Here is a 14782-nt window from a genome sequence, read left to right as displayed (position 1 = left end):
CATATGATTTTTCTCCTGGGTTGCTCACAGCAGTTTCCTGGAGATTAATCTTTAATTCCTGGAGACTTCGGGGTAATCCTGGAGAGTTGGCGTCCCTGCTCACCTATGACCAGTTGGCTCGATCAATAAGAGCGGAGGGATAGGCCTACCTTACCCCCTCCCTAAGAATTGTATACAGCACCGAGGATCTTAAAACAAGGAGAAAGAGAATTAAAAAATTAAGTCAATGTACTATCTCCAACAAGCGAGAGTCTAACCAAAATAACAGAAAATGCTGGAAAAACTCAGCAGGCCAGGCAACATCCATGGAGAGAGAAATAGAGTCAACGTTTCCGGTCGAAACCCTTCTACAGAGAGTCTAACCACCTCCCCTTGACATTAAATGGCATTACCATCGCCGAATTCCCCACTATCAACATCCTGGGGGTCACCATTAACCAGAAACTTAAGTGGACCAGCCACATAAATACTGTGGCAACAAGAGCAGGTCAGAGGCTAGGTATTCTGCGGCGAGTGTCTCACCACTGACTCCTCAAAGCCTTTCCACCATCTACAATGCACAAGTCAGGAGTGTGATGGAATACTCTCCACTTGCCTGGACGAGTACAGCGCCAACAACACTCGAAGCTCGACACCATCCAGGACAAAAGCAGCCTGCTTGATTGGCACCCCATCCACCACCTTAAACATTCACTCCCTCCACCATCGGCATACCATGGCTGCAGTGTGTACCATCTACAAGATACACTGCAGCAACTCGCCAAGGCTTCTTCGGCAGCACCTCCCAAACCCGCGACCTCTTCCACTTAGAAGGACAAGGGCAGCAGGTGCATGGGAACACTACCACCTCCAAGTTCCCCTCCAAGTCACACATCATCCTGACTTAGAAGTGTATCGCTGATCCTTCATCGTCGCTGGATCAAAATCCTGGAACTCCCTACCTAACAGCACTGTGGGTGTACCCTCACCACACGGACTGCAGCGGTTCAAGAAGGCGGCTCACCATCACCTTCTCAAGGGCAATTAGGGATGGGCAATAAATGCTGGCCTTGCCAGCGACACCCAGATCCCATAAGCGAATTAAAAAAAAACTTCCCAGCCTTGTTCTTGTGTATACCATTTTTAAACTAATACTTCAATGGAATTATTGTTATACATCAGGATTTTTGGCCGCCTTGAAGCATTTAAGCTGTGTGGAATATTTTGAAAAGCCATATTGTGTATATTTGAATAAATAACTTTCTTCCTCAGGACTTGAGCACATAATTTAGTCTGAGTGCAATACTGTGGGAGCACTTCATTGTTGGAGGTGCCAACTGAGGCCCCATTTGCCTATTCAGGTGAACGTACGATCTCATAGCACTATTCAAAGAGGAGCAGGGGAGTTTACCCAGTGTACTGACCAGCATTTATCCCTCAATCAACATCACCAAAAACAGATTAACTTTCACTTATTTTGTTGTTTTATGGGATCTTGATGTGCGCAAATAGGGTGTTGGGTTTGCCCATATAACAATAACCATACTGCAGAAGTAATTCATTGGGTGTATAGCACTTTGTGATGTTCTGAGGATGAGAGCTGTTATATAAATGCACATTCTTTTTTCTTCTGTGTCTCTCTCTTAATATTAGTCTAGACCAGCAAAATGGAGATTCATGTCTTGCTTTGATCTTGCAGGCAAAAAAACTGTAGTTACTACCCTCCCAATGCGAGTGTGACCATTCGTAATAAATAACTGTGAAATTGTATCTTTTTAAACTCCATACTATTTATCTACCCTCCTGTTAGCTTCACTTTATCACTCCCAAGCAAAACAATATGTTTAACTGTCTGAGTATATGAATGTTAACAGAGTGGCTTTTGCTTAACCTGCACAGCATTTCCAGTGTTCAGTTTTCTTAGACTGCAGTAAACGTGCAATTAAATATTTCATCAGTTTAACTCTAAAACCAGTAGTCACAGCCTTTGTTGTGCCAACATCACAGATGTATGAGTTAACATCACATGTTCCAAAATTAAGTTGTTTAAAAATGTTAAATTAAAAACACTATTATCTGGAAAGCAGATGGATATTTGTGTGTATTCTATTAATTATACCTGACTGCTAGCTCATTAGAATGTTCCGTTAACTTATCATTTTAATTTGAGATATATAAATACTGTGTGTTTTTCACTGAAGACATTATAAAATATTTAAGTAATCCTGGTACATATTTTGCATCTTTGACAAAAGCAACGCATTTCACCTTAATTCTTTTACTGAGACGGTGATGTTTAGTTTTATCAGAAACTACCAGGAAAGAAACATTTAGAGACTGTGTCATAAGCATGGAAGCAGAGAACGTGAAGCTTAAGGAGAATCAATTGGCTGCTGAATGATTTTAAAGGACTATTCATTCATAAATTATTGCTAAATTTAAACTGAAACCATGGAGCTCTGCCATGCCCTTTGATGCCCAAATACAAGTTCTCTCGTTCTTTTTCATGCTTTCAACCACCATCAGGGTCAAATTCATTGACGGTATTTCCTGTTATAATGCCTTGACTTCATCCTGTTGTTATCACGTACAGTAATAAACAAAAATAAAGTGCAAGATTCAGTTTTGTACATTTTATAAAGTAGAACGACTTTCAGGTTAAATAATCTGATTATTAAATACCTAACCTGAGATTGTGTGCGCGTGTAAAATAAATGTGTGTGGTTATATCAACTTAATCCTTATAAAATTAATACTTCAAGGGCTCCTACATTGAGTTACATCAGCCTCTGGACTCCCTGCAAGCATACATCACTACCTATTGCTGGTGATCTCTTTTTCTCAGTCGCTGCTGAAGTTTTACTATTTAAGATTTGAATGGTAATATTGAAAATACTTGGCACTCAAAAGCTTTTCATTTTAATGATGGTGGGACAAAAATATACATCCTTTTGAGCATTTCAATGTTATTGATAGTGTAAGATGGAAATTCCCGTTGGTGTTGTATCTCTCTATCACAACATTTATTGGTACTATCCTTCCTGGCTAAAGTTTGTTATGAATTTTTTAAAATTGTTTTCTAGGTTCTTTGGTCTTTGGAGCAAGGATGTTGGGTTCCTGAGGAACCATATGAACTATCAGACCAATTTCCTGCAACTACTGTAAGTCAATTATTATCTGTTAACAGCCTTTTGTTCAGAAAACTGTTTGTGCTATTCCTATGTTGCAATTGTGGGAGATTAATGCAGCTTGAAGACAGCGATGACAGGAGCAATGTTTTGAGCAATTGTTTACAGATGGTTAAAATGCATTTTTTTTGGTTGTTAGTCAAAGGCAGTTCTTTTTCTGACTGAAATTTCTTGTGCGCTGATAGCTTTTGTTGTTGGTTATCTGCAATTAACCACAAAATTGAAATCTGCCTTGCATTCAGCTTTCTAGTATAGATAGTGATTATAGAGTGATTCTTTAGCATGGACTTGCATGCTTTGTGTTTGTCTGCACTTTCAAGTGAATTAAATCATAGAATCATAGGGGGAGAAATTCGGTATCGTCCCGTTTGGGGCGCTATTATCAGCCGGGCGCAAAGTTTAACGCCTGGCGCTAATTATCGCCTCCGACTACAAACTTGGCTTCTATCGCTCCTGGAGGTGATTGGAGCGCTAAATCAGGCGCTACACATCTCTCTTAAGGCGCTAACGCCGAGGAGCGAGGCGCTACCTCAGAGCGCTGGCGAAGCTCATGTGATGTCAGTCAGCAATGGAGCACAGACACACTGGCGCCGGCCAGTTCTTAAAGGGAAGGGTCAATCTTGCGCTGCATCCACACCCTGCTCATTGCAGCCTTGAATCTCGGCCTGGAGAGACCTGTACATCAAATCTGCTGGAAAGAACAATGGAGAGGCCCAGGGAAAGAGCTCAGGGTGCAGCCCCCATAGTCTCTTCTAAATCATTGCAAGGAAGATCAAATCAAAATGAGCCTGCTCAGTACCCAAAACTCCTCAACACAGCATTGAATCTCTCCAGAAGTCGGTCTCTCTCTCACTCGGAATGCGTGGTGCAAAAATGTCATGTCAAAAAAAGGCAGGAAGCGGTCGCCTTTAAATAGCGCTCCCCCAGTCCCTTCCCAACTGCAAAACGCTCCCCTCAACCTGTTGTAGCTAGCGGCAGGTGATAAGGCAGGGGGCGCCACTCAATATCCGGTCCGGGGCGCTACCGGGGCATTGCACGCTCGACTGACTTCACGTTCTGCGGGTGCAGGAGATCGTGGCGGTAGTGTTTAGCGCCGCCGCAAAATGTCTGGTCACTTTCGCACGCGCCAGAAACATTGCCGCGCCTGGGCGCTAGTTGCTTTGCGCCCTCTTAAGGCGCTAAAGAGAAGTGCAAACCAGCCAAATTTTTCCCCCATAGAAACTTACAGCACAGAAGGAGGCCATTCAGAAATTCTGATAGGGCTAGGCAGACTGGATGCAGGGGGGATGTTTCCCCTGGCTGGGGGGGTCGAGAACGAGGGGTCACAGTCTCAGGATATGGGGTGGGGCATTTAGAACTGATGAGAAATGTCTTCACCCAGAGAGTGGTGAACCTGTGGAATTCTCTACCACAGAAGGCTGTGGAGGCCAAGTCACTGAATATATTTAAGAAGGAGATAGATAGATTTCTAGACACAAAAGGCATCAAGGGGTATGGGGAGAGAGCAGGAATATGGTATTGAGATAGAGGATCAGCCATGATCATATTGAATGGCGGAGCAGGCTCGAAGGGCCGAATGGCCTACTCCTGCTCCTATGTTTCTATGTTTCTATATGCCGTAAGGATATGGGCAATTCCACTGGGTAAAATCACCTAGGGCATTCCCCTTTCTGGAAAATTGTACCTTCAGCATGTATGTTTATCTTTCTCCGCTCCTCTATAGGAAATCCCACTCCAGCCTGTACCGTCAATTCTGTTTCTCCTGTCTGTAGCAAATCTTTTTGTTGCCTCTGACATCAGGAAAAAATTGTTATGCTTTATTGGTACAAGCACTTTAATATACTACAGTGGTTCCCTGAACGTGTGGAAGTTTGAGTAATTCAAATTTAATTTTGTACTTTTGGTATGCAAAGTCCTTGTGCTGTTGATCACATACCATTTTAAGATGGAGCCTACTGAAGCCAACCTCATTCATCTCACTACAGCTGTCAGCTCTGGGCTTCGAAATGAATGACAGCTTCCAATAACTAACTTAAGGCAGAAGTCGTAGTCTTCCATTGTTGTACATCTTTTTCCAAGTAGAAAGGCTGCTCCTAATTCAGCAATATGAGCATGGTGGACCCAATTCCTCCTTTGGAAGGAGGTCCTGACCACCAGAATGTCAAAAGTTTAATCAAATTGGCAGAGAGATCTTGGACTCCAACTCAGTGCAAAGACACTTATTAAAGACTCCAAGAGCAAATAAAGAGTCAATCCTGAGAAGGCAGAACTCACAAAGCCACTCCTGTAAAGATAAGTGTTTCAAGCAGGTTCTGTGTTGGCTTTCATACTAATTGTATCAGGTACTAAATGTTCTACACTATAGTAATCATCTGGGTTGCAGGGAATGAAAACCCAGTTCTCCCACTTTCACCGCTACTTCACTTTGAGCAGTTGCATCCTCCTCTGTAGAACAGGACCATGTTGGGGGACAGGATGAGGACGAGGTAGGGGGAGTGGCCATTTTATAAGGACTGACTCTGGAAGTGACATCTGAATAGAGAATAAGTATGCTCTCCTCCTGTTTTCTCAGGATGGTTGGAAACAGCATGGATCAAGGACTTTTTGATTAGAAGATACAGGGGGAAATATTGAGTCGCGCTCCCTTTGGGGTGCTAACTTCGCCGGGGCGCCACTTTGTGTCCCAAAAATATTAGCCCCCCCCCCCCCCCCGCGGCCGATTTTCCCAGGTAGTGCCCTGAGAGGGAGGAGGGGCTCTACTGGAAGCGCCCCGCCTTCCTCTTGGGGCGCTGCGAGGGAATATCGTGCCGCGGTACTGCAGGTCTTCCTCCCCTTAAAGGGGAGGGGCCTTGCGCAGTGCGACCCGGGGCCCAGCTGGGCCATCAGGGATCGGAGTTCTGGCAAAAGAGCCCGGCACTCGAGAAGTGCCGGGCTCACGGAGCGCAACCTGCACTCCGTGGGGGGCCTGAAGAGGAGGCTGGGGACGGCAATGGGGGCAGGTGCGGGCAGGCGGCCAGCAACAAAAATGGCCGCTAGGCACCTCACCTTTAATTAGCGCCGCCTTGGCCGCAGGTAGACCCCCTGACCCCGTCGGACATGACGTCCGGCGGTAAGTTAGGGGGCGCTACCAAAGATCGCAGCCGGGGCGCTGCACATGGCGATGACGTCATCGCCAGCGGCGCAGCGCTATGGGGCGCTGACGGTTAACACCGCCGCTAACTTCCCGCTGAATTTCGCGGGAGGCGTTGGCGGTGCTGCGCCTGGGCGCTAGTTGCTTTACGCTAACGGGAGACGCAAAGCAACTGAATTTCCCCCCCCCCCCCCCCCCCCCCAGAATCTACTGGTTGCTGAAGCTATCAAATGTGTCCTTCCCAGCAAATCTTAGGAGTTTTAGTCCCATTACTCCATTGGTTGTGAAGCACTTTGGAATGCCCTGAGGTCGTGAAAGGCACTTTATAAATTCAAGTTCTTTCTTGCATTATGGGAGCCATCTAACCGATCCTCAAACTCAAGATCTATGAATGCCTTCACCCTATGGCCAGTACCTGAAAGGAGCATAATCCCATGTTGGAATTAGGGAAGACAACAAGAAATGTCATTAAAAAAAAAAATGAGCTAGATCATACTGAAAATACCAGGTCCTATTGTTTGTCTTAATGTCAGCACCAGATTTTTTGGTGTCTGTTAGTGATGCAATCTCTCTGAAGTAATGAGGTTTTATGTCCACCCCTACGTGGACAACTAGTTAATCAGGGCATCCTTGGCAGAGATGGCACACAAGATCCTGGTGCTGCTGTGGCACCTGGGATTTGTGATTAGTTAGACAGAAGTCTTCAGATCTTTCAGACCAGCAGTTGAGGGGCTTACAGATCAAAACGCGGGCATACTCAGCAATAGTGATGTCTAACTGTATATATCGAAAATAGGGGCTTTATATGATGATTCATTCAATCTTTGACAAGAGCTCTTATGTTGTGTGGCTGAATGGGAGGCTACCGGGATTCTGTTGCATATCACCAAACAACAGAACAATGATTCTTGTCAGCTTGTGGATTCCCTGCAGGTTTCCATTCTTGTGGTGAAAGTCAACCATAAGCTTTGGGTGGAGGAAATGGTTATTCTTTTGAGCTAACCCCCACCCAACTGTCTGACCAAGAACTCACTGCAGTCCAGAAGACACAAGATTATCAGCTGGACCATAAGTATCTCATTTAAGGTGGATCTCCTATTATTGGAACTGATTGGACAGCCCAGGTCTTGAGAGTATTGACATAGGAACAGGAGTAGGCCATTAAGCATATTCCATCATTCAATTAGATCATAGCTGATCTGTAGCTCAACTTTATTTACCCGCCTTTGATCCATATCCCTTGATACCCTTACCTAATAAAAATCTGTCGATCTAAAGTCTTGAAAATTTCAAATGACCCAGCATCTACAGTCTTTTGGCGGAAAGAATTCCAGATTTCTACTACCTTTGTGTGGAAAAAATGCTTCCTGGTTTCACTCCTGAATGGCCGAGCCTTAATTTTAAGATTGTGCCTCCTTGTTCGGGATTGCCCCACCGGACAGCTTCTCTGTCTCTACTCTGTCTCTACTCTATCTATCTCCAATCCTTGCGCTGGTTGGGTATGCTAATGCAGATGTATATAAAATTACAAAATAAAATGTGTGTATTGTGGTGTCAGCTGTGACTCAGCGGTAGTACTCGCTTCTGGGTCAGAAGGTGATGGGTTCAAGTACCACTCCAGAGACTGGAGCAGAAATTCTAGGCTAATAGTGCAGTACTGAGGGAGTACTGCATTGTTGGAGGTGCCCTCTCAGGTGGATGTAAATGTTCCCATGGGACTATTTCAAAGAGCAGGGGTGTTCTCCTCGGTATGGTGGCCAATATTTATCCCTTAACCAACATCACTTTAAAAAAACATTATCTGGTCATTATCACATTGCTGTTGGTAGTACCTGTACCTTGCTTCCGTGTTTCCTACAATACAAGTGACTATATTTCAAAAAGTACGTCATTGTAAAGCACTTTGGGATGCCCTGAGGTTGTGAAAGGAGCTAAAAGAAATGAAATAACAACAGAAAATGCTGGGAAAACTCAGCAGGCCAGGCAACATCCGTGGAGAGAGAAATAGAGTCAACGTTTCAGGTCGAAACCCTTCGTCTTGACTCTATTTCTCTCTCCACGGATGTTGCCTGGCCTGCTGGGTTATTCCAGCATTTTCTGTTGCCATTTCAGATTTCCAGCATCCACAGTATTTTGCTATCGTAAAAGAAATGAAAATCTTTCTTTGTTTTAAATAAATGAATAAAGAGTTATTTATATAATGCCTTGTCAAGTCTCTCGGACATCCCAAAGTGATTCACATGCAATTAATTATTTCTGAAGTGTTGTCACTGCTGTTTTATCTAGATGAATCCAGCATCTAATTTGCATACAGCAAGATCCCACAAACAGCAAATGAGATGGATGACCAAGTAATCTGTTTGTTTGGTAATATTGTTTGAGGGATGAATGCTTGCCAGGTCACCATGAGATCCTGTTGGCTTAACACCTCACTGAAAGACAACACCTCTGACAGTGCAGCACTCCCTCAGTACTGCATTGAAGTGTCAGCCTAGATTACATGTTCAAATTGTGGAGTGGGACTTGAATCCACAAATTTTGATTCCGAGGTGCAAGTGCTGCCAAGCTGACCATATGAAGAGGAAAGAGATTTGCTTGCCTTTGTGTCGTCTTCCGCGTTATTTGGTTCAACCTCACAAAACTCCCTCCCAACTTACTCTTCATTTCCTCCTTAGCTAATGTGATTTGAAGCTATTTCCTGTTACGTTGGTTTTAGGATTCTGGCCTTGCCAGGGTCTGAATGGTCTCCTTCAGACAAAGAACTGAGGGCAGAGCTTAGAGTAGCCTCTTTCATACAATGGATAAGAAAAATACCAAGTGGTTGTTCAGACACAGTGAGAATGCAAGACTGTGTTGTATGTAGATACTTCAAAAATAAGGACTGTACCAGTGGTTGGTGATCTGCTTTAATGAAAATACATAAAAATGAAATGTCACCTTATCCCATTACCAGGAACTAGGAAGGGCCATGAGTGAAGAGTTATATATTTTTCTATATGATGTATGTTATGTTCAACTCAAGTATCAACAGTGCATTGCTACTTGGCATACTGTTGTACTCTGAATAATTGCATTAAGTGTTTTACAACAGAGTTTTTTTCCTTGAAAAAGTGATGCTGCTGAACCATACGTAAGGTTTGGTGGCTTATTTTAGTGCTTGGTATTCCACGTATGAAGCCATGCTACTTTGCTTTTATTGCTGTTAAACAAGTAATCTTGTCCCATGCTGCACTGCCTGATCGGGTGGTGGAAGCAGATTCAATAGTAACTTTCAAAAGGGAATTGGATAAATACTTGAAAAGGAAAAATTTACCGGGCTATGAGGAAAGAGCGGGGGAGTGGGACTAATTGGATCGCTCTTTCAAAGAGTTGGCACAGGTACAATGGGCCAGATGACCTCCTTCTGTACTCTGATTCTTAGTTACAATATTTCCTGGTCATAAAAATCAGTGATTTTTTTTAAGTGTAAGCTGCATGGTCATGTGGTTTAAAAAAGACTCTACTGACTTCAAGCATTCAGAAATCCAAGCATGCTTACAGCCACAGTGTGTGCTGCACCATTTCAGGAAACCCGTTACCTACTTTCTATCAGCAGCGAAACCTTTTCAAGTGCATGAATAGCAAGAAGACAACATTTTTTTCTTAAAGCTTTTAGTTAAGTGTAGTTTTGAAAATGAGAAGCAGTGAATCTGCACTATAGTAATGGATAGAATTTTATGTTAGTGCTGATGTTAATGGTGATTATGTGCATTTCAAAACTAAAATGGGATCTACTTCAGTGTTGTGACACAGTTCTGTGCTCTGCCATTCAAATCTTAATCATCATACAATTGCAGAGTATTTGTGCTTCTTCATAGTCTGTTTTTGTTCACTGCTTTTGGGGAGGGCTGCCCATCATAAGGTGGAGTCACTCCATCTGGCAATGTGTTAATTTCCATAGATTGTGCAATAAAGACACCTCTTTAAGGGCCCCAGTCTTATCAGATCTCTTCATGCTTCTCTGGTGTAACTTCTGAAAGCCCTGTTTGGTGACATTGTAGTGCAGGATCAGGAAATTTTAGATTAGATGTGGCTGATGTAATAGCTTATCCAGTTAAAGAATATATCATTGTTCAGTGTTGTCACCAGGATTTTAGTAAATCTTAATATTGTGTGTGTAAAATTTCATATTTTTTGAGTTGTGAAAAATGCCCAGCATGAGAGTTACATTGCAAATTCTTATCTTCCAAACTTGGGTTGTGTTGGAGTATTTGAACTATACAGTCTACTCCTGATCTAGTCATTTCTTCTATTCAAAATGATTGAATAATAAAATAATTTGAATTAAACAGCATAAATGACACAACAAAGTAAACATTTTGTGTTGAAAAAAATTAGAATTATTGGATAATTTGAATTAAAAGGAGAAAACTGTATGTTACCAGGTTGAAGTAATGGTGAGAGCAATTTGAGGCTAGAAATAAAGAGAATCATACAAGTATAATGGCACACATTTAAAACATACTGCCTTAATTTTTTTTCCCCAAGTAAATCCGCAACAGTATTCCAGATGCTAAAAGGCACCTGAAATGCCATATTTTGTCCACTTTGACTTGAGGCTTTAACTTGGTCTTAAACTGTTGTGAGAATCTATTGACCCCATGGGTTTGTGTGATCTTAAGTTTCTTGTATTGAAAATGTTACTTCGCTGGCCCCTGCATACATAGATACATAGAAGATAGGAGCAGGAGTAGGCCATTCGGCCCCTCGAGCCTGTTCCGCCATTTAATGAGATCATGGCTGATCATCCAAATTCAGTCCCCTGTCCCTGCTTTCTCCCCATATCCCTTGATCCCTTTAGCCTTAAGAAATATATCTAACTCCTTCTTGAATATGTTTAATGAATTGGCCTCAACTGCCTTCTGTGGTAGAGAATTCCACAGGTTCACCACGCTCTGGGTGAAGAAATTCCTCCTCATCTCTGTCCTAAATGGCTTATCCTTAGACTGTGCCCCCTGGTTCTGGACTCCCCCACCATCGGGAACATCCTTCCTGCATCTAGTCTGTCCAGTCCTGTTAGAATTTTATAAGTACAGAGGGTCAGTGAACTTCACACATTAGTGGTGATTCAACTGTATCATGCTTAGCACAGTACAACCTATCCATGATTTTTCCTGAAAGTTGCCTTTGAGTGTCTTGACTTAAGAAATCGTGTGTCTCTTCTAGAAAAGAAATATTATCACACTGCTTAAATTTGTGTTTAAGTAGAACTAAGAGCATTTGCCAAACAAGGCAAGAATTTTTAGTCTCTGGGACCAAAACCTCAAGTAAGTGTATCACTTAGCAGAGATCAGCTAATTAAGAAGAATGTATTTTTTGTGTGCTGTGTTATTCTCACTGAGCAACAATTACAAAGCAAAGTTTGAACTCATTCTGTCCATTGTTATTTCATAGTCCAACATTGGAAGATTCCTTCAATGCCACCTGAAGAGCAGGTATCTGGTATAACTTGGTTTTGCCAAAGATCATTGTTTAGATCTGGCAATTCAAAATGAAACTCTCTCTGCCCCAAACTGATCTGAACATTTATGATTTTGGAGTCCAATTATTCTAAAAGTCTTTTTACTACTTTGGGAGAATCTTAATTGCTTACGGAAGTTGAATGAATAAGGAATAATGTTGTTCTTTGATGAAGTTCAGTTTCCATCTACAAACCTTCTGCTCATCCTAACCACCAATTCTGTCTCTAACCTGTTGCTGCTTAGAAGTGTGACTATTTCTTGTGTTGCATTGACCTCTGCTATCTCCTCCAATTGAAGAACTCAATGTAGTGCAAATCAAGGTATTAGATACATTGGATTATTCGATTGCAATGGCAGTGCAAAGGGACAGTATCATTAGCGGTGATTTTTTTTCTCTCCAAATGGATGACAGTAAATAGTAACTGTATGTGGCATTTAAATTTCTTCAACAAAATAGAGTTGCCTACTTTATCTATCTATGTCAGATAATCTAACGTTCAATCCAATGCCGATAATGGCAGAAATTGTGTAGAACATAACAGACAATGGCACCAAAGTAATTTTACAGTGGCTTTTTCGATGAACTTTTAGTTTCATTCCAAGAAATAAGAATTAACTAAACAAACTCAATTTGGTGCAGTATACTTTGTGATGGTATGTAGTCTGTAAGAAGAAAAATTTAGGTTGCAAGATCAAGAAAAAAAGCTTATAGAGTCATAGAGTTATACAGCACAGAAAGAGGCCCATCGCGTCCGCGCCGGCCATCAAGCCCTATCTAATCTAATCCCATTTTCCAGCATTTGGTCCGTAGCCTTGTATGCTATGGCATTTCAAGTGCTCATCCAAATGCTTCTTGAATGTTGTGAGGGTTCCTGCCTCTACCACCCTTTCAGCCAGTGAGTTCCAGATTCCAACCACCCTCTGGGTGAAAAAGATTTTCCTCAAATCCCCTCTAAACCTCCTGCCCCTTACCTTGAATCTATGCCCCCTTGTTATTGACCCCTCTACTAAGGGGAAAAGTTCCTTTCTATCCACCCTATCTATGCCCCTCATAATTTTGTACACCTCAATCAGGTCCCCCCTCAGCCTTCTCTGCTCCAAGGAAAACAACCCCAGCCTGGCCAGTCTTTCTTCATAGCTGAAGCGCTCCAGCCCAGGTAACATCCTGGTAAATCTCCTCTGCACCCTCTCCAAAGCAATCACATCCTTCCTATAGTGTGGCGACCAGAACTGCACACAGTACTCCAGCTGTGGCCTTACCAGCGTTTTGTACAGCTCCATCATAACCTCCCTGCTCTTATATTCTATGCCTCGGCTAATGAAGGCAAGTATCCCATATGCCTTTTTAACCACCTTATCCACCTGTTCTGCTGTCTTCAGGGATCTATGTACATGCACACCAAGGTCCCTCTGATCCTCTGTCTTTCCTAGGGTCTTACCATTCATTGTGTATTCCCTTTCCTTGTTAGTCCGTCCAAAATGCATCACCTCACACTTTTCAGGGTTAAATTCCATTTGCCACTGTTCCGCCCATCTGACCAACCCATCTATATCATCTTGTAGCCTGAGGCTTCTCGCCTCGCTATTTACCACCCCACCAATTTTCGTGTCATCTGCGAACTTACTGATCATACCTTTTACATTCATATCCAAATCATTAATGTAGACCACAAACAGCAAGGGACCCAGCACCGATCCCTGCGGTACCCCACTGGACACAGGCTTCCAGTCACAAAAACAACCTTCGACCATCACCCTCTGCCTTCTGCCACTAAGCCAGTTTTGGATCCAATGTGCCATGGCACCCTGGATCCCATGGGCTCTTACCTTCCTGACCAGTCTCCTATGCGGGACTTTATCAAAAGCCTTACTGAAATCCATGTAAACCACATCCACTGCACTACCCTCATCCACACACCTAGTCACCCCCTCAAAATTCAATCAAATTGGTCAGACATGATCTTCACTTGACAAAGCCATGCTGGCTATCCCTAATTAATCCCTGCCTCTCCAAGTGGAGACCAATTCTGTCTCTCAGAATTTTTTCCAATAATTTCCCTACCACTGATGTTAGGCTCACTGGCCTGTAATTCCCTGGCTTATCCCTACTACCCTTCTTGAATAATGGTACTACTTTAGCTGTTCTCCAGTCCTCTGGCACATCCCCTGTGGCCAGAGAGGTTCTGAAAATTTGTGTCAGAGCCCCTGCAATCTCCTCCTTTGCCTCACATAGTAGCCTGGGATACATCTCGTCCGGGCCTGGGGATTTATCCACTTTTAAGCCTGCTAAAACCGCTAGTACCTCCTCCCTCTCGATGCTAATATGTTCAAGTATATCACAGTCCCCCTGCCCGATTTCTATGTCCACATCGCCCTTCTCCATAGTGAACACAGATGCAAAAAATTCATTTAAAACCCCACCTACATCCTCTGGCTCTACACACAGTTTGCCACTTTGGTCCCTAATGGGACCTACTCTTTCCCTAGTTATCCTCTTGCCCTTAATATACTTATAAAACACCTTAGGATTTTCCTTTATTTTGCTCGCCAGTGTTATTTCATGGCCCCTCCTCACTCTCCTAATTTCTTTTTTAAGTATCCCCCTGCACTTTTTATACTCCTCTAGGGCTTCCTCTGTCTTTAGTCCTTTGTATCTGCCAAAAGCCCCCCTTTTTTTCCTAATCCATTCTCGTATATCCCTTGACATCCAAGGTTCCCTGGGCTTGTTGGTCCCACCCTTGACCTTTACGGGAACATGTTGCCATTGTACTCAATTTCCTCTCTGAAAGACTTCCATTGCTCCGATGTGGATTTTCCTTCAAGTAGCTGATCCCAGTCCACATTGGCCAGATCCTGCCTTATCATATTAAAATCGGCCTTCCCCCAATTTTGAACTTTTATTTCCGGTCCATCCTTGTCCTTTTCCATGACTACCTTAAATCTCACCGAATTATGGTCACTGTCACCAAAGTGCTCACCTACTA

At 43.0% G+C, this 14782-nt stretch overlaps 1 protein-coding gene across 1 annotated transcript in view; it reads left to right on the top strand.

The window, feature by feature from the left end:
• The window catches only part of mcph1 (microcephalin 1), a 378761-nt gene that overhangs the window by 171495 nt on the left and 192484 nt on the right, over positions 1-14782 (top strand). Inside the window, exon 13 of the mRNA XM_085996458.1 lies at positions 3063-3140. Coding sequence (XP_085852584.1) covers positions 3063-3140 — 78 coding nt within the window. The remainder of the gene's footprint in view (positions 1-3062; positions 3141-14782) is intronic.

Source organism: Somniosus microcephalus, chromosome 9 (genome assembly GCF_052327205.1).
Source record: "Somniosus microcephalus isolate GS21.2 chromosome 9, FLI_Smic_1.0, whole genome shotgun sequence".
NCBI lineage: Eukaryota > Metazoa > Chordata > Chondrichthyes > Squaliformes > Somniosidae > Somniosus > Somniosus microcephalus.
This window is presented reverse-complemented; position numbering and strand designations above follow the sequence as displayed.